General features: G+C 63.3%; 1 protein-coding gene across 3 annotated transcripts; it reads right to left on the bottom strand.

Moving 5' to 3' along the window:
• Positions 1-7260: 7260 nt before the first annotated feature.
• On the bottom strand, positions 7261-16186 carry LHX3 (LIM homeobox 3). 3 transcript variants are annotated; one of them, XM_005580440.4, is made up of 6 exons: positions 15992-16186; positions 11632-11803; positions 10675-10877; positions 9898-10049; positions 9642-9810; positions 7261-8743 (listed from the first exon to the last, which is right to left on the bottom strand). In XM_005580440.4, exons 1-6 carry the CDS (start codon positions 16068-16070, stop codon positions 8325-8327), a joined length of 1194 nt encoding a protein of 397 aa, XP_005580497.3. In that variant the 5' UTR covers positions 16071-16186; the 3' UTR covers positions 7261-8324. The 3 variants fall into 3 exon arrangements, with proteins under 3 accessions (XP_005580497.3, XP_005580496.2, XP_015291697.2); XM_005580439.4 differs by lacking the exon at positions 15992-16186 and adding an exon at positions 14011-14254; XM_015436211.3 differs by lacking the exon at positions 15992-16186 and adding an exon at positions 13073-13171 and having other exon boundaries at positions 8103-8743.
• Between the last annotated feature and the right edge of the window lie 953 nt (positions 16187-17139).

The following is a 17139-nucleotide window of genomic DNA, read 5'->3' as shown; positions in this document are numbered from 1 at the left end:
CACTGCACTCCAGCCTGGGTGACAGAGCCAGACTCTGTCTCAAAATAAAATAAAATAAAATAATTATTTTTTACTTAAAAAGATAAACCCACCCTGGGCAAAATATGTGTGTGCACCGCCTAGGAAAAGCCTGGAAGGAGCATCAGCAAATGGGGTCTGGATAGAGGACCGGTGGGGCAGTGTCAGGTTCTGTTTTCCAAATTCTCCACAATGAGCATATGTTACTTTCGTAACAAAAAATCAACCATGCATGTGAGTTTATACACGCTGAGCGTGGCCAGCCCGGCCCCTGGGAGATGAGACTCGAGGAACCCGTGGCCACCCAGGTCTCTCTGTCCTGAGCCCCGGTGGGGAAGGAGGCAGCCCCTGTCAGCCACGCTGCCTTTCAAATGCCCGGTGGGGTCAGGGCTCGGTGTGCCCACTGGCGACATCGTGTCTGCAGACGGTGGCCTCTCCACACACCCTGGCTGCAGAGGTCCCAGGCCTGAATGTCTCAGTCCCCCGAGAGCCTTGCCAGAGCCTGCCCAGCCCTCCCTCGGTTCTGAGGCCCGTGTCGCCTGCAGGACTGGGGGGACCCCCGCCTGCCCGTGTGTTGACACCAGCCTGGGCGGCAGGAAAGGTGCCCGCCCGCCCGCCCATAAAACTCCTGGCTGCCTTATCCATCTCCACCGCGATCCCAATCCCACTGCCATATAGTTTCACTTTAACTAATGGGACACTTAGTTTAATGACGAGAGTTTGCATAAGAGGAGCCTGCTAATTAAATTTTAAACCTTGTCATTCCGAGGATTACCGAGCTCTGAACAAAGCGTTTGCCAGGGAGAGGAGCGAGCCCCACCCTGGGAGAGGCCCGGAGCTCCCTGGCGTCAGCTGCTCTCTGCCCCGCAGGGCGCGCTGGGCGTCTGGCACAAACCACAGAAGGGCCTCTGCCTGCCACAGCCAAAAAGGAGCTTTTGTCAGGCCTAGGAGTCTCAGGGCCCTAGATCCTCAGGCAGCCCCCAGGAGGGGCCTGGTTCCGGGGCCTTTGCCCTGAAGAAGTGACTTCAAGGGCCCTCTGGCCACACCCCTTCTGGGTGCCAGACGGGGCGGGGTGGCTGTCTCCCAGGGACAGACCAGGGGAGTAAGTGCTATAACGAACCGCCCGAGGTGGGGCTCCCAGACAACCCACTGCCCTTTCTGCCGTCCTCCCCCTCCCCCTGCCTCATCCCAAGGTCAGCCCTCTCGGACTCAGAGCAGGTGGTGGTTGGCTGGTCCCACCACCCCTGTCCTCTGGGAGACCTAGCTGAGCCTTCAAGTGTGGCCATCCCTAACGCTCAGCCACCCACCATATCTGCAGCCAGCGTTGTTCCCCAAGCAGAGGAAGACAATGGGGAGGGTGACATGAGTCATGGTGTCACCCCTAGAACAACACAGGTCTCAACCTCTGACCTCTCTGAAGGTCTGTCAAAGCCAGCGGTCAGGGCAGGCCAGCCTGAGAATAAAGCTCTTGCAGAGCTTTTGGCTGAGGACAGGACAGAACCACTCTATAAATGACCACCAGCCACAGGCAGTCAGTGGTTTCGGGGACACTGGAAAAGCACATCCCTGCTGGCCCCCAAGGACCCCAGTTCCCCGCCCACCTTGGTGGGCTCTCCCCAGTCAAGGCAAACCTGTGGAGACGCAAGCCTTCCGGGGAAGCCCTGGGGCTGCGGGAGGTGGGTTAAGGACATCCTGTACAACACAGGCCGGCTGTGATCAGGTGCTGGGCACAGACGCACTGCTGTCCATGGCCCAGCCCTGTGCACAGGTCAAACCCGTGGGGTTGACCCGTGCAGGAGAGGCTAGCGAGGCTCAGTCCTGCTGCCCTGGGCCAAGGCTCCCGAGAGGGGTGAGGCGGGGAGTGGCTCTCAGAGATGGCAGCTTTTGGAGCCAGGTGGGATGTTGCCCGAACCAGGCTAACCACAAGACTTCCCGTCTGCCTCTCCCGCTGGGAGCCAGGCTCATCCTCCAGGGCAGTCTGGGAGGGAGTAATCCTCCCGTTTAAAACTGAGGTAAAGTTCACATCACGCAAAATGAACCACTTTAAAGTAAACCCTGTGCAACCATCACCACAGTCTAGTTCCAATCCAGCCACCACCCCCAGCACCTATGCTCTGGGAGAGCGTGGGGGATGTTTGTGCGTGTGCCGTGCTGTGGGTGTGTGACCTCTTGGAGAGCAGATGAGCCTGTGGATGAGCAGATGTGGGTGTGCAGGTCAGAGTGGGTGTGCCCTTCACCCACCCATCCCAGGCTTTGCCTTGGTGAGCCCCACGGTAACCCTGGGAAGGAGATTGTACTTGCTCTTCACAGACTCAGAGAGGCCGAGCGTTTCGCCCACGATCACACAGTGTGGCCGGTGAGTCGCATGGACGCAAAGGACGAGGGGCCAGTTCTCCCGAGCCTGTACTCCGGGGCCTGCTTTGCCCAGGGTGTCCCGCCGTGGCTGCCTGACTCCTGGACCCACCCAGCCCCAACGATGTGACCTGGGGGACCCCAGCCCTCCTGAGATGGCAACCCAGGATGGTGTAGGGGGAAGTGTGTGGAATTGGGTTTGGAGGGCTGTGTAGCATCTGGAACCTGTGGCTCCCAGGCACGGCTGCCCCCAACAGCCACAGTGCTGCAGCCTCTCACGCACATGCAGGGCAGACTCTGCCCCGGGGGCTGCAGAATCTGGAGTCTTCTCCTAGGTTTGGCCTTGGGCTGCGTCCTACACCCCGAACGTGACAGCTGCATCTTCGTCTCATACCTACTTTTGAATGCCAAGAGGGGGCTCCGCTGGTCAGGACAGAATATTTTTATGGTAAAAAATGAGCCGCAGTTGCATCAGCTCCAGGAGGGTGGGAGCCGTCACCCGAGGTCGCACAAGCAGACTGATGAAAATTCTGCTTATGAAGTCGCTGCTCCCCCATTAATTAGGGGGGAGGGGGCGCTCCGGCGCCACCACACACCTCGCCCACGGCCAAAAGCTTGTCAACATTTTCCACGAAGAATGAAAATGTAAATAACTTTCAGATTATTCAATGTCACCAAGGTATGGAAAAAGGTCGCCATACTGGGTGTCATTTATCTCATTGTGGATTTAAAGAGCTTTTTTCTATTAAATTTCTTAAAATTAATGTTTTATGTTGCTCAGAGTAATTTAAACAATTATGGGCTTAAAGAATTGATCATCACAGCCTCTGGGATTTAGCGCTGCAGGCTGATTCCCCTGAAAAACCTCTGATTTATCAGGGCTGCTACTCGACCAGGCAAGCCCAGGGATTTGGGCCCCCACCCGCTCCTGTCCCCCCTTGGGGAGGGGGGCTGGACCTGGCAGCAGATGGTGAGGAGGGAGAGGAGGGGAGGGTAGAGCAGGGGGTGTCCCTGCTCTTAGGGAGAGGAAGGGGTGCCGCTGTGACTTCTAAGGCATCCCCTGATTTGGGAAGGTCCTCTGGGCTAAAAGAAGCTCTTCGTGTGAATTTCATATTTAAGAGAAAATAAGCCCTTTTAATGTGTTGGTTGAAATTATTTTATTATTCAGATATTTAAGTTGGATGATGTAATACAGTTGCCGGATTCAAAGTTAGCAAGCCTCTTCTCCGTCCCACCAAGGGGAGGCCACCCAGAGCCTTGTGCCACCCCCACCCCCGCCCCCGCTGCAAGGGGGATGGGGTCCTGGCAAGGGTCGGTCCTCTCTGGTCAGGGACCCCTGCTGCCTCTCGGGTCGGGACCCCAACGAGCGAGAAAAAATAGACAAAACGCGTGCCGTGCCGGGGCGCACGACCCCGGCCCCGGCTCCCTGCACCCCCGGCTGCGCAGAGCCCTGGCCCTCCGAGTTTCCTCTGCCGGCGACGCCAGCAGAACCAGGCAGGTCCCATCTCGGGGTCTCCCCCAGCCCGGACGACCCCTCTCCCACTGCGCCCCAGGCCCTGCCTCACCCGCCGCCCCACCAGGGTCCGAGACCGGGAGACCCCAGCCGCGGGCGGGACATCAGCCTTCGATCTGCCCCCGCACCTCCCGCTCCGCGGGGAGACCCGGCGCCAGGAGCCCCAAATTCCGGGCCGACAACCCGCAGGCGCGCGACTAAAGCTTCCACCATCCGCGAGAAGGCGTCTCCACCCTGGAAGGAAGGGGCGTCGGTCTCCTCGGGGCGGGACCCAGGGAGGATGAGGGGTCCGTCTTCCCCTTCCCTTCACCTCGCTACAGCCCGGAGCCCGCAGACTGCCCCGCAGCCCAAGGTCTCACTCCGCCTGAGGTCTGCAGCTCTAGCTGGGCGCCCCGGGGCCTGGCGGGGGTCCAGGTGGGGGCCGCGGCCCTAAGTCTGATTCTAGGTTCGCCCTCGTGGGTACTGAGCGGGAGCCGGAGGAGGTCGGAGCCTGCGTTTCTGTCCCTGGGGCGCGGGGAGGTCACAGGGCTCCCTGCAGGCCCGCGCTGGGTGGCACCGCGTACCGCGCGCGCTGTTCGGATCGGGAACCTAAGGACAGCGAGGTCACGCAGACAAGCTCTCCAGGGCACCGCGGGTCTCCCATCGCGGAGGCCGCCTCCGCAGGCCCCGCTCCCCGCGCCGATCCCGCCGCGCCCCCCTCCCCGCGGCTCCCAGGTCGGTGTCGGGAGCAGCCCCGCCCCCACTCGAAGCGGGGGCGGCCCCGGGCTCCGGGATTATCGACGCGCCGCCAGCTGGAGCGGGCTCGGGCGGGGGCTGCTGCGGGCGGGGTCCCCGCGGGAACACTCGGCACTTTATTAACCTGTCAGCGCCTAAAAGGTCCCGGGCGGCCTGGGGGAGGGGCCGGAGGCCGGGACGGGGTGGGGGCGCGACTGGGGGATTTGCACCCCCTCCTCGAGGCTGCCCCTCCCAGCCTGCGCCGCACCCCGGCGGCCGTGCCCCCTCCCTAAATCCCGCCTTCGACCTGGGCCTGGAGCCGCTTTCCCCCGCGGGTTGCCCGTTGCCCCCGGAGAGAGTTCGGGGTCGTCCCTCCAGCGCCCGTCCCTGGCAGTGGGGCCGCTGGCTGGAGTCTCTGCCCTGGGGGTACCGCCGCCGAGGCCGGCCCCGAACCTCGCACTTTCCCGTGGGCGCGCCTTTGCTCGAACTGGTCGCCGTCCCCACGCGCCATCCCCGCGTCCGACCCCATCTGCTTCCACGCTCGGCTCCAGTTTTGCCTCCATTCCCAGTGGCCGTCGGGGCCCTTCTCCCCTCCCAGGGTCGCCCTGGTGACCTGCACGTCTTTCCGCTTCCCAGGGGTGCCCGGTACCTCCTTAGACACAGAGGGGCTGCCCAGACTGGGGGCCGAAAGTCAAGCGCCACAGGGAGGGAGAGAGGGCGGCGCTGGGGCGGGTGGGGCTTGGGAGGACCCGACAGATACCCCGTTGACTACCTGAGCAGCACACCTCCTTCCCCACAGCGGGGGGCGGGGGGTGGGGGTGGGGGGACCCAGGCCAGGACAGGCCCTTTCCCCCTCTGGGCCTCAGTCTCCCCACAGGCAGGGGCCGCTGGGCGGAGCACAGCCAATTCCAGAAATGTTTACGGAATGAACAGATCCAGGAGCCCACCAGAGCCCCTGCCGCGTTCAGCCCTGCAGACCTGGGGTCTGTGGGCGCCTAGAGGTCAGCAGAGGTCAGGGTCAGGGCAGCCTGGACATCAGACCCTCTCCCTGTGATGTTTCTCAGAGCTCCTTTACCCCAGCCCCATCACTCCCAGACCCCAGGGTTACCCAAGCCTGCATAGCTGAGGACAGTCTCCCGCTCTTTTCTCCCCAGCTTCACTCCCCTCTTCCCCCTCTTCCCTCCCCTTCCCCTTCTTCTCTCCTCTCTCCTCCCTCCCCACTCTTTCCTCCCCTCCCCTTCTCCCTCTTCCCTCCCCTCTGCTCCCTCCCCTCCCCTTTCCCGGGCCGCTGTGGGACTCAGAAGAGGACATGCCTGACACACATCCCAAAACGATGAAAAGGACGTCCCTCAAAAGACAACTGTTCCCTTGGCTGGGCGCAGTTGCTCACGCCTGTAATCCCAGCACTTTTGGAGGCCAAGGCGGGTGGATCACCTGAGGTCAGGAGTTCGAGGCTAGCCTGGCCAACATGGTGAAACCCTGTCTCTACTAAAAATACAAAACCGGGCGTGGTGGTGCAGTCCTGTAATCCCAGCTACTTGGGAGGCTGAGGCAGGAGAATCGCTTGAATCTGGGAGGCAGAGGTTGTGGTGAGCTGAGATCCTGCCATTGCACTCCAACCTGGGCAATAAGAGCAAAACTCCATCTCAAAAAAAAAAAAAAAAAAAAAAAAAGACAACTGGTCCCAACCAGTTTCCCCCAAAAGATGGCTGGTTCTGGAGTGACTTGGTGGTCAAAAAAGGGGGAAGATCCTGGTTCTGCAGCTTCCCTTGGCCACATTCTGGAGGGGCCTCCCCACCCTTACTTGGGGGACTGAGGCCAGTGCAAAGATCCCCATGAAAGGCACTCCCCCGCTCCTCCACCTTCCCTCCTCTCCACTGAGAAACAGGCAGACCAGGCTCCAAGAGGGCTCCTCCCTCAGCCCCCACTGTGCCCCAGGGAGACCCTCAGAGGAAGAGACCCTCAGGGAGGAGGCCCAGCCCTCCCATCCTGCAGGAGGGAAGACCCAGGTGGAAGGGCCAGTCCTGCCTGCTTCTACCACTGCCCCTATAGGAGCACTCACCTGGGGGTGGGGGTGGGGCGCATACGACTTCCTTCTGCCCTCTGAGGAGACTGTCACCACTGTCTTCTCTTTATGGCTTACGGCGGTGGGGGGGAGGGTTGGAGGGGAAGCAGGGCTCAGAGGGGTCGAGCCCCCAGCCCAGGGTCACACAGAAAGTTAGAAGAGCCAGGATTGGAATCCAAGCTGGAAAGACTTCCATGACCATGAGCCTAGTCACCCTACCAGCCTACGCCAGCATCCCTGTCCTGGGGCTGGTGCCAGCTGCAAGCTGTGAGTGGCACACACGGCCCACCCTCCACCCCCATCATGCTCTCTGGACATCCCAACCCCTACCTCTCCCAGGGACAGGGTGTGGAGACCCCAACCTCCCCCCCTTCATCAGGAATGGACAGGCTGTCCCCCCACCTCCTTCCAGTGCTCCTGAGCATGGCCAAGATCCAGGGATAAAGCCAGCCCAAATTCATACCGGGTGCCAGCCCAAGCAAGGAACTAGGGAGGACCCAGGGCCCCTCCAGGGCTGCCTCTCAACATTCACAGAATGTTCCCCACACTCGACACCCTCCCCCAACCCCTACAGCCTCATAAAAACACGGGCCTTCCATTGACTGTAACTGACAAATTTATTGAAGTCTTGGAAAGAGCTGATCACCCGAGAATAAATAAAAGACACAGAACATTCACAGAACCAGTAGGTAGCTCGAGATTCAGGTTTGTGGGAGTGACTTTGACTTACACACAGGCCAGCCTTTGTGTCTGGGGCACACACAGCTGCAGGTGTCTCCCAGAAACTCCTTCCCAAAGGATCTGATGGAGGAGGCAGGGCAGGCTCAGAGGAGCCCCGCCCTTCTCCAGTGGGGAGACCTCCCAGTCTGGGCCAGGCAGAGCCGGCTCCAGCAGGGAGGGTAGGCTGTTTGGCAATGGACATCTGTGGGTGCAGCCTGGACACCAAGGGCCTGGGGTGGACTGAGGAGGAGACCCTGAGGGGCTTAGAGAATTGAGCTTGGAGAGAAGGGACCCCAGGCATTTTTGCCTCCTTCACAGGGTACTCAAAAAGAACAGAAAGATCTAGAGACCTGGGGACTGGGGAAAGCTGCTCCCGGGGAAGGCGGGGCTGGAGGCAGGGAGGCCCCCCACAGTCTGGGGAGAGGAGGGGGGACAGGTGTGTCCCCGCCCCGCGGCCTCCTGCCTGGACAGACAAGGCCAATCTCTGACCTAAAGAGGGAGCCTCGGGGTGACGGCTCCGAGACATACGGAGCCTGGGAAGTGAAAGCACGATTATGATGATTTCTCAGTTTTAGAGATGAAAGCATTTTTTCAGCCCTTGGGCTATGCTGGGCTGGGCTGGGCCTCAGCAAGGTGACATTTCATGTCTAGAAACAGCAGCAAGTGCTCGGTTAATTGATCAATAAAGGGGAGAAATTTGCTTACAAAAAAAGGCCGGCTTGCTGGGCGGCCATCAGGCGGGCCAGCCCTGTGTCAGAGGAGGGGCCAGGTGGGTCCCTCAGCCCCCAGGGAGGGAGCTGTGTGGTCAGCAGTGGGAAGCTCCGAAGGCACCAGCCCTCCCTTGATGCCCTGGCCCCATTTCCTCACAACCCCCAGCATTCCCGAGCCGCCCACCCAGGAGCAGCTCCCTCATGTCCAGTGCTGGGTGGAGCTGGGCCTGGGTCAGAACTGAGCGTGGTCCACCTCATCCAGCCAGGAGGCGGGGCTGGCAGGGAAGTCAGGGTAACCCCCGCTGCTCCCCGTGGATAGGTCGGAACTGGGTCCGTTTCCTGCCAGCACCCTCATGGGTGGGGGCCCGTCAGGGGCTCCCGAGGGCACAAGGCCCAAGCTGGTGTCTGGGTACACCAGGCTGGAGAGGAGGGGCTGGGGGCCAGGGAGGCTCTGCGGGGCGGCGGGGGATGGGGGGACACCATAGGGGCTGCCGGGACGCAGCTCTCGGTACTGCTCTGGGCCTGCCAGGCCTCCATGCTCTAGTGCGAAGTTGCCCAGGGCTCCCGAGGGCCGGCCCAAGGCCGGTGTGGGTTCCCCCAAGCTCCCGTAGAGGCCGGTGGCCGGGCCCATTTCCGCCAAAGAAGGCTCATCTGCAACAGAAGCAGAGGCTCAGTCAGCGTCTGCCCTCCACCTGCAGCCCCTCAGAGTCCCATCCTGCAAGCAGAAGCACCCTTGGGCCAAAGCAGGAGTGGCTGCCCCATGCCACATGACAGGTCAGCACAGATCCCTTCTGCTCTTGGAAGGCGTGGCTGCCCCTGCCCCTTCCCTGCCCTCACCCCTGAGTCAACCCAGGTGTCTCAGGCCTGGTGGGATCAGTCAGGAACAGCCCAGCCAGGGCCCAGGCTTTCAGGACCAGCCCCACAGCAGCCTAGGGAGGGGGCACAGATACCACCACACACATTTTGCAGACAAGGAAATTTAGTTCCAGAGAGGCTGAGTGAGTAGTCCAGGTCACAAGGCGGCCCAGAAGAGAATGTCTTGCCCACACTCTGAGGATGGGCATCAACGGATGGGGACGCAGCATCCCCAGTGCTGGAGAATGAGATAAATAATCCGGGCCCCACAGAAGGGTATGGAACCTTCTCTCCCTGACCCCAGGTAGCCCCTTCGCGGCCCTCCCCAACTCCAAGCAGCTGGGACTTTGACTCAGTCTGTCCCAAAATGCGCTGCCCATTCTCCTAAAAATCACTGCAAGGGCTAGGAGCCAGAGAGACGGTCTGGACACGCCCACCACCCCACCTGAGAAAGCCCAGTAGGGGCCCAGCTTGGGGACAGGTCGGGCCACAGGGATTGTGTCCCAACCAGGGGAAAAGCAGTGGCCAGCCAGGGCGGGGAGGGTGCTGGGGATCAGGTTCTTAAGTGAAATGTTTTTGAAAGTACAACTTAAGGAGCCCCCTAACCCCATGGGAAATTCAGATCCGCAGGCCCCCTGCGACCCCTCTGACGCGCGCTCGTCCCTCCCCGAGCTCCGCGATCCCCCCTGCCTACCGGGGAAGGAGACCTCGGCGTCGCTGTCCTGCCCCTCCTGAACGCTGTCCTTATCCGACTTGGAGCCGCCGCGAGAGCGCTTCATGTTTCGGAAATACTGTCCCCAGCGCTGCCGGCCGGCGTCCTTCTTCAGCCTCTTCTCCTTGGCCCGGCGGTTCTGGAACCAAACCTGGGGGCGGGGCGGGGTGAGCGGCCGCCCAGATCTGCGGGGGTCCCCAAGGCCGCGGGCGGGAGGGGAGCGGGGGCGAGCGCTGACCTGCACCACGCGCATGTCCAGGCCCGTCTCGGACGAGAGCTGCTCACGCACGTGGCGCGCCGGCTTGGGCGAGGTGTTGTAGGCGCTCTTCAGCGTTTCCAGCTGCTTGGCGGTGATGGTCGTGCGCGGCCGCTTGGCCGTGGCCTCGGCCTCTGCGCGGCGGGCGAGCGGTGAGACGCGGCGGCCCCTCCGGTCCCAGCCGGACCCCCAGCTCTCCCCACCCCGGCCGGCGCGGGGACATCGGGGCCCCAGGTGCCCACTCCCAGCCCGCCCCCACGGGCTTCTCAGAATGCGCGGGCGCTGGGAGCGATTGGCGAAAACGGGCGGCACCCAGGCCGGGGTGGAGGGGGCGCCGGCGGAGGGCGGGTTCTGCTGCGGGGGGTGGGGGCGGCGTCTTCCCTAAAATCACACCACCCTCCATGGCGCCCCGGCCTTCAGTCTTGGCCCCCCTACTCCAAGTACCCTGCTTTCTCCGCAGGCTCCCCTTTATTCTAAGGGTGTGGGTATGGCCCAGTCTTCGCGGCCAAGAGTTTAGGGCAATAATTCCGACTAGGGATGAAAAGTCGTACACTTCGGACCAAACGAAGCGGTTTGGGGCGCGGGTCTGTCCCTGACTCCGCCGCTCCCGGCCTCGGCTTCCTTCGGCCCGCACCGCCCTAGCCCAGGCTCCTTTAGTGAGCGCTTGGAGTGAGCATTTCCCCGGAAGCCCCCCTGGACCTGGCCTCAGCCCCATTTTTTCAGACCAGAAAAGGTGGGAGCGTCATCCCCTCGGCTGACCTCGCTGCTTGGCAGTTTCGTAGTCCGCCTTACACACGAGCCGGCTGTCCTCCATGAGGTAGAACTCGTCACCCGTGGCCAGCTGCCGCTTGCACACGACGCAGGCAAAGCAGTGCAGGTGGTACACGAAGTCCTGGGCGCGGCGCACCACCTGCGTGGGCGGGATGCCCAGCTGGCACGCGGCGCACTTGGTCCCGAAGCGCCTGCGGGACGCATAGGGCCCGGCTCAGCGCGGCAGGGCGAGGCTCATTTCGCCCCGAGCGGGTCAGAGAGCAGGAATCGGGTGCCCCGGAGGAGGGCTCCGTCTGGCCCTGCAGGTTGGTCTCCAGCCTGGCCTCTGGGGCAGAGCTGTCCACTGCCACTGAGAAGGGAACCTCAACCTCAGGAAGACCTCAGGGAGCCCGGCTGCCACTGCCTGCAGGACCCATGCCGGATCTGGGAAGGTGAATCCGGAGGGAGAGGACCCATCTGGGCCTGGTCCCTCACACCCCACAGCTGGAACCATGAAGGCCACTGGGCCGGAGCCCCTGGGTCCCGAGCATTCGGGATAAAAACACCACCAATTTCAGAGGGACTAAGTCCGATAGAATTCTACAAACTTGGGCGTATCTTCTCTAATGACTGCTTCTGTGATTTAGGAAATAAATTGTTTTTTTCCAAATAATATTTGCTGATGTCCCAGTCAGGCCCAGCCACCCAGGGAGCACCCATGGAGAGGCCCCACCCTTAGTTTGGCCAGGCCGCAGGGTGCCCTGCCTGGGTGACAGGAGAGGGCCGGGATTGTGAGAGACGTGGGCTTTGAGGGCCTGGCCTCGGTGATTGTGAGGGGAGGAGTCCTTGGGACGGGCGTGCCCTCTGCTCCCACAGTGAGGCCCTGGGGTGGCGGGACTCCAGGCCACCTTTCCTGGGGCAGGCGTGCCCTCCGCTCCCACAGTGAGGCGAGGCTTCGGGACTCACTTGAAAAAGTCATCCTTGCAGTAAACACTCTCCCCTCGGCTGAAGCAGCGCTCGGCCAGTGGCGTGTGGCAGTCGCTGCATTTGAGGCACTTGCTGTGCCAGTGGCGGTCCAGAGCCTTGAGGATGAATCGGTCCAGGATGTGCTGGTCACAGCCGGCACACAGCGGAATCTCTGTGGGCATGAAGAAGCTCTGGGTCACCTCTTAGACCAGGAGGCAGTGAAGCCACCTTCCCACCCCAACGCAAGTCAGCCTCCCCTCCAGCCCGCAGGACTCAGGGCTGCTGAGGGGTTCTCCTCTCCCTGCGGGCCCTCTTCCCCAGCCAGCTTAAGTGGCCCCGCAAGTTCCGGGAGTGCATAGGCATCCTATGGTAGGAACTAAGGGGAAACTGGCATCGGTCTAAAAATGTGTGTGTGAGAGCAGGAAAGCAGCCCAGGCCATTTCACGAGGCTGAATACTCAATTACAAAATGTTGCCAGTGCCAAGAAGGGTGCATATGGAGCTCAAATGAAAACCCACCCCAGGCCTGCTGTCTGAAGCAAGGCAGGAAACATAGGGAAACGGGTCTTCACCATCACCTGGAGCTGGGGCACCCCACTGGGTTCTCCTTCATATTAAGTGTCATGACCACTCTTTCTAGGGACTCCTGGAAAATGTAGCTGCCCCGTCTGGTGGCCCTGTCTGCAGGCCTCTGGGGTAAATATCAATGCCTTTCCCATCACTGGGTGGCCGCAGAAGTACTTATGAGTGCACTGGACAAGCTGATCCACTGCCTTTGTGTCAGGCATGGGTGCCCCCAGCACCATCAGAGTTACTCAAACGTCCGGCTTCCCGCTGCTTCTGCCCCCCACACTCCACTTCGGGACTGCAGGCCCCCTGGAAGAACCACGCTGGGGAGGTCCAAGGGTGCTCTGTGGGAGCCTGGAGTCTCTGAGTGGCTTTTCCAGGTGTCAAGGGCTTAGGACTCCCTCTTCACTTAGAAAAAGTCTCTGGAAGACGGGAGTGCCCGCTGAAGGGACCGGGACCTGCTGCCCTATTGCATCCGCCTCTCTGGCTGTGGACCCCGCCGGCTCCAGCCCGTCTCCCAGCGGGTGAGAGACACCGGCAAGGTGCTCCCTCGGCCTCTGGCGGAAAAAACTGGGCTCCGCCTCCCCCCGCACTGGCGGGAAACCGGCGATGAATGCGCCCCGCATCCGGCAAAACCGCAGCAGCTCCGGGTGCGGAGTATTGAGGACCCGCCGCGCGCCCGGGGTCCCCATCGCAGGCAGCGATCGCAGGGCGGCTAGGACCCGGCATAGAGCGGGGCTGCCCGACAGGCCCACACAGCGCGGATTCAGCACCGCGGATCGGACAGCGCCTCGGCCGCAACGCGCCGCCGGAGCCCGCGTCGGGCAAAAGCCGCCCCAGCCCACCCCGCGCCGCGCCCGCGACCCCAGTCTTACGCTGCATGGCGACTCCAGCCCCGGCGGGGTCTCCTGCTGCCAGGGATGGCGGGGTCGGCGGAGCCTGGAAGCCAGCCTGCCCGCTCTGGCCAGCTCTCCGGAGCGCAGGGCGCGCAGCCCTCCTCCCTCCCTCCCTCTCTCCGCCTCCCAGCCCCCGCGGTCAACCCCTCCCAGGAACCGTCGAAAATAAATAAATAAATAAATAAGTAGGGAACCTCGAGCCCCCACAACCTGGATGGAACCCCGTCTTCCCGCCGGTCGGTCCCTCCCACTCCCCACTGGCTCAGGGGCCTCCTTCCCCATCCTGCGGCTCCAGCTGGCCCGGGAGTCGAAGAGAACTGCCCAGGTTCTCTAAGAACCAAAGTGCTGGGAGCTAGAGTATTTCCAGCAGGAAATTGGGGGCCTCGGAGAAGCGAGGCTTTTTCCTACAGACGGGCCCTGACCGGGGATAAACCGAGCAGGTGTCTGTGGACGCAGACGCTGAAACCTGATTTCCGGGGGAGACCGACGGTCGGAGTTCAGCTCGACCTTGGCCCCTGCATCTGACTCTGTTCCGCTGGAACGTGGAAACAGTTCGGGTGGGGCGACCCTCTTGGGGACCCTCCGGTCCCGTGGTCACTGCCCTGCCACTGCTCCCTGCGCCTCGTCCAGCCCAGGGGGCCGGCTCAGGGCTGCAGAGGTCTCCTAAGCCCACCCTGGACCCCCAAGAGCTCCCTGGCCTGAGCAGTGCGGTGCCACAACCTCACTCACTCCCTGACAACCCAGGCCAGGGGCCCCAAAACAAATTCAGGCTGAGGCGCCCAGGTGCGGACGTTCCGGGGTCCTCGCACCCACTCCCGCCCAGGTCCTCTAGCTCCTGCCAGCCTCCGCGGCCAGGCCCGGAAAGGCCCGAGGATCTCCGGGTCTCCCCGGTGCAGCCGATCTGCCCGGGCACCCACCTCGGCGCAGGTCCGCCCTCCGCGCCAGCAGCGCTAGCAGCAGGTCGCCGCCCGCCGACTCCCGGGCCGGGCCCAGCTCCCCGCGCGCCTCCATGGGTCCCGCCGCCCGGCGTCGCCACTCTCCGGTCCCGAACTTTCTCGGGCCCGGCGACGCCACCCCGCAGTGGTCCCGAACCGGCGTCCAAGCGACTCCCGGTGCTGCTGGGTGCTGCGCCCGCGGGCCGCCCTGGGGCCCGGAGCCTCTGGCCGAGCGGAGGGAGGAGCGGCCGGGGGGCGGGGCCGCGGTGCGGGGCGGGGCCGGGGGTCGCGGAGACCAGCCCGGGGTGACTGCGGACTCTGCGCGCCTTTGCGCCGGGACCTGCGGTGCCCAGAGGCCGCCCCGCGTGCCCGGCCCGAGGGCGGACACCGGTAGGGGAGGGCTCAGGTCAGAGCTGCCCGCCAGCGTTCGTCCCGGCCCCGCAGCTTCCTGCGCAGGAGCTGGCCGAGGGCAGAGGCCTGGGCTGGAGCACACGCCAGGAGGGCTAAGGTTCCCGGGAGAGCGGTCGAGAAGGCGGCCGGGTCCTCCCGCCGCTGAGGTTTGGCCTCGGGAGCCGCAGATGGTCGGCAGGAGCTCAACCCGAAACGCAGAAGGGGTGAGTGTGGCGCTGAAGGCTGCGTCCGGGAACCACAAGGTGCCCGACCGATCCCAGATGTTAACGGGCTTCTGGGCTCCACCCCTGGAACTGCGGCCCCGGACTGGGCTCAGGGAGGACGGGCAATCCTTGAGTGAGAATAGGCTGTGTCCTGGACACGCAGCCAAGACCTCGGGTGGTGGGGGGCTGAGCTGGGGAAGCCCCAGGGCACACCCTCCATTTCCAGCCCCCAGCCTCTGGCTCCATCGGAACAGGGTCCCTTACCTGGTATTCCAGCCCCTTGCCCCAGTCCACACAGGTGAGCTCTCCAGAACCCACGCTGTCCTTGCAGGCAGAGGGATGCACCCACCGCTGCCCAGAGGGCCCTGGGCCAGCACCAGCCCTGGGCAGCCACCCGGGGAAGAACCCAGCAGTGGGCGGCCCTCGGCAGCACAGGACATGGCGAAGGCAGGGGGCCCTGGCAGCGCACAGAAACACCCAGGAAGGGTTGGGGGACCAGGGGCTGATGCCATCCTCCAGGTCCCTCTCCCTGTGGGTTTCACAGTAATACTCTGTCCACTCTGTCCATGGCTTCTGGACTGTGAGCTTTAAGGGCCCAGGCTCACAAGGATGGGCAAAAGAAACCACAGTCCCTCCTTCCCAGCTCCCAGCAGTTCCAATGTGTCTGTTCTGAGCAGTGGCCCACGCAGCCCTCTTTCTGCCCCTTCACTTTGCACCGCACTTGTTACCCGAGAAGGGCCAGGGCAAGGACATGCGGGCGCAAAGCCGAGTGTGTGCGGGCTGTGCTGGGTGCAGGTGGCTGAGCGTCAGCTGCTGCCGAAGGGAGCAGGGGCCCTGTGTGGCTGGACGAGGGAAGGGGCGGCGGCAGGTCAAGGAGGCAGCCCACTCTGCTGGCATCTGGCCAGCCCTCCAACAATGCCTCCATTATTTCCCAGCGTCCGTGGTGATGGAATGGCCCTTGGAGAGGGTGGTTCAGGCGGGAGACGCAGCCCTGGGTCCCCTGCTGTGGGGTCCAGAGGCCTGGGCAGGGCTGTGTGCAAGAGCTGAGGGGCACTGGTCACCGGGAGAACTTGGCACCCCTTGCTCAGCCCCATCGCCCCCCAGATGTGCCTGCGATGCCCCTTTTTCTCTGGGGGCCTCCACTCCAACTGCTGTCCCTCACTCTTGCAGGCCAGCGTCAGGCCCTCCCTGCCACCCTGGGATCTGGAAACTCACTCTCTGCACTGTTCCCATCTCTGTGCCCCGCCTGCAGAGCGGCGGGACTTTCTTTGCCTGGCCGCTGGCCCTACACGCACCCACTTCCTCGCGCCTCTGCCGGTTTCTGTCCTCGGTGTCCTGCTGGGGCTTACCCCGAGTCCCGCCCAAGGTGCAGACGGCGGCGGCCCCAGGCCTCTCTCGGTCGCGCTCGAGCCCCGTTTCCAGCAGCATCGCGGCCACCAGGCCGAGTGGCGCGAGCCGCGCTCCTCCTAGGTCGGCGTCCCCTGGAGGGCTCGGGGCTCCCAAGTCCCGTCGCGTCGTGCGGAGCAGGGAGCCCGGGAGCCACTGGGCCGGGCGCTGTCCGCGGTGCTGAAGGAGGCGCCCGCTGCCCGCCCCGCCCGCGCGCCCGCCCACCTCTCGGGGGCCCCTCTCACCGCCCCGGTCCCCACCCCCGCCTGTCCCCCTCCCCGGTGCTCGGGCGGGCAGCGTCGGGCGCGCCTCCCTCCCTGGCTGGGTTGGGCCGCTCTCGGGGCCGCGCCCGCTCTTCCCTAAGCTCCAGGCCCCGCTGAGGCGCTGGGATTCGCCGAGATTCGCAGCAAGCGGGTCGTCCAGCCGCAGGGCAGGAGGCTGCTGACCCTCCCCTTCTGGCGTGCAGCCTCTGGAAAGCAGTGCGCAGGCCGTGCCCCAGGGCAGCCCCTTGTCTGATCACCTCCAGCCCAGGGCTCACTGGGGCACTCTCCTGCAGGTGTTCTGCTGGTCGAGGAACTTTCCACTCTTAACCTCCTTGAACTCAACCTCCAACTTCTGGGAGGAGCTCAGCCGGCACCCCTCAGGCTGCCAGGAGGAGGGGTACCTGCAGTCCCCCCTAACAAAAGCACTGCTGCGGACTGAAGACCTTGGGCATAGACAGGGCCTCAAGGAATTGCCCAGCACACACCCAGGCTGGTGTCTGCTTCGTGCCTGCCGAGGGACTGAGTTCCTGCCAGCCTCTGCACAGCCTGGCCAGGGAGGTGCCAACAGGACTCCTCCAAAGCCACAGACCAGACTGTTGGAGACCACTGCCCCGCCCCCACCGGCACAACAAAAGTGGGGGTGGGGCAGAAGAAAACAAGGGGTCAAGGGCACCCCACAGAGCACCACAAACTCAGCCTTAGCGAGACACTCAAACCCAGGAAGCAGAGGGGTGGCCGCTGACACAGGTTAAATTCCTCTGAGGTGCCCTCAGGCAGGGCTGCCGCGCGTGCACTTTGTAAGTGTGTAGTTTACATGCATCTCAGCTGCCCTTTAATCTGTGTAAAAT

The sequence above is a fragment of the Macaca fascicularis genome, chromosome 15, assembly GCF_037993035.2.
Source record: "Macaca fascicularis isolate 582-1 chromosome 15, T2T-MFA8v1.1".
In the NCBI taxonomy this organism is placed as follows: domain Eukaryota; kingdom Metazoa; phylum Chordata; class Mammalia; order Primates; family Cercopithecidae; genus Macaca; species Macaca fascicularis.
Note: the sequence above shows the minus strand (reverse complement) of the source record. Positions and strands in the feature narration are given on the sequence as shown.

Bases quoted from the DNA above. Each gene is read 5' to 3' on its own strand.
- LHX3 (XM_005580439.4), bottom strand. From the start codon at position 14,104: ATGGAGGCGCGCGGGGAGCTGGGCCCGGCCCGGGAGTCGGCGGGCGGC. The intron at 10,878-11,631 runs GTGAGTCCCGAA...TGCGTCCCGCAG, and splicing joins TGCAAGGATGACTTTTTCAA to GCGCTTCGGGACCAAGTGCG. The intron at 8,744-9,641 runs GTAGGCAGGGGG...CTTCTGTTGCAG, and splicing joins CGCCGAGGTCTCCTTCCCCG to ATGAGCCTTCTTTGGCGGAA.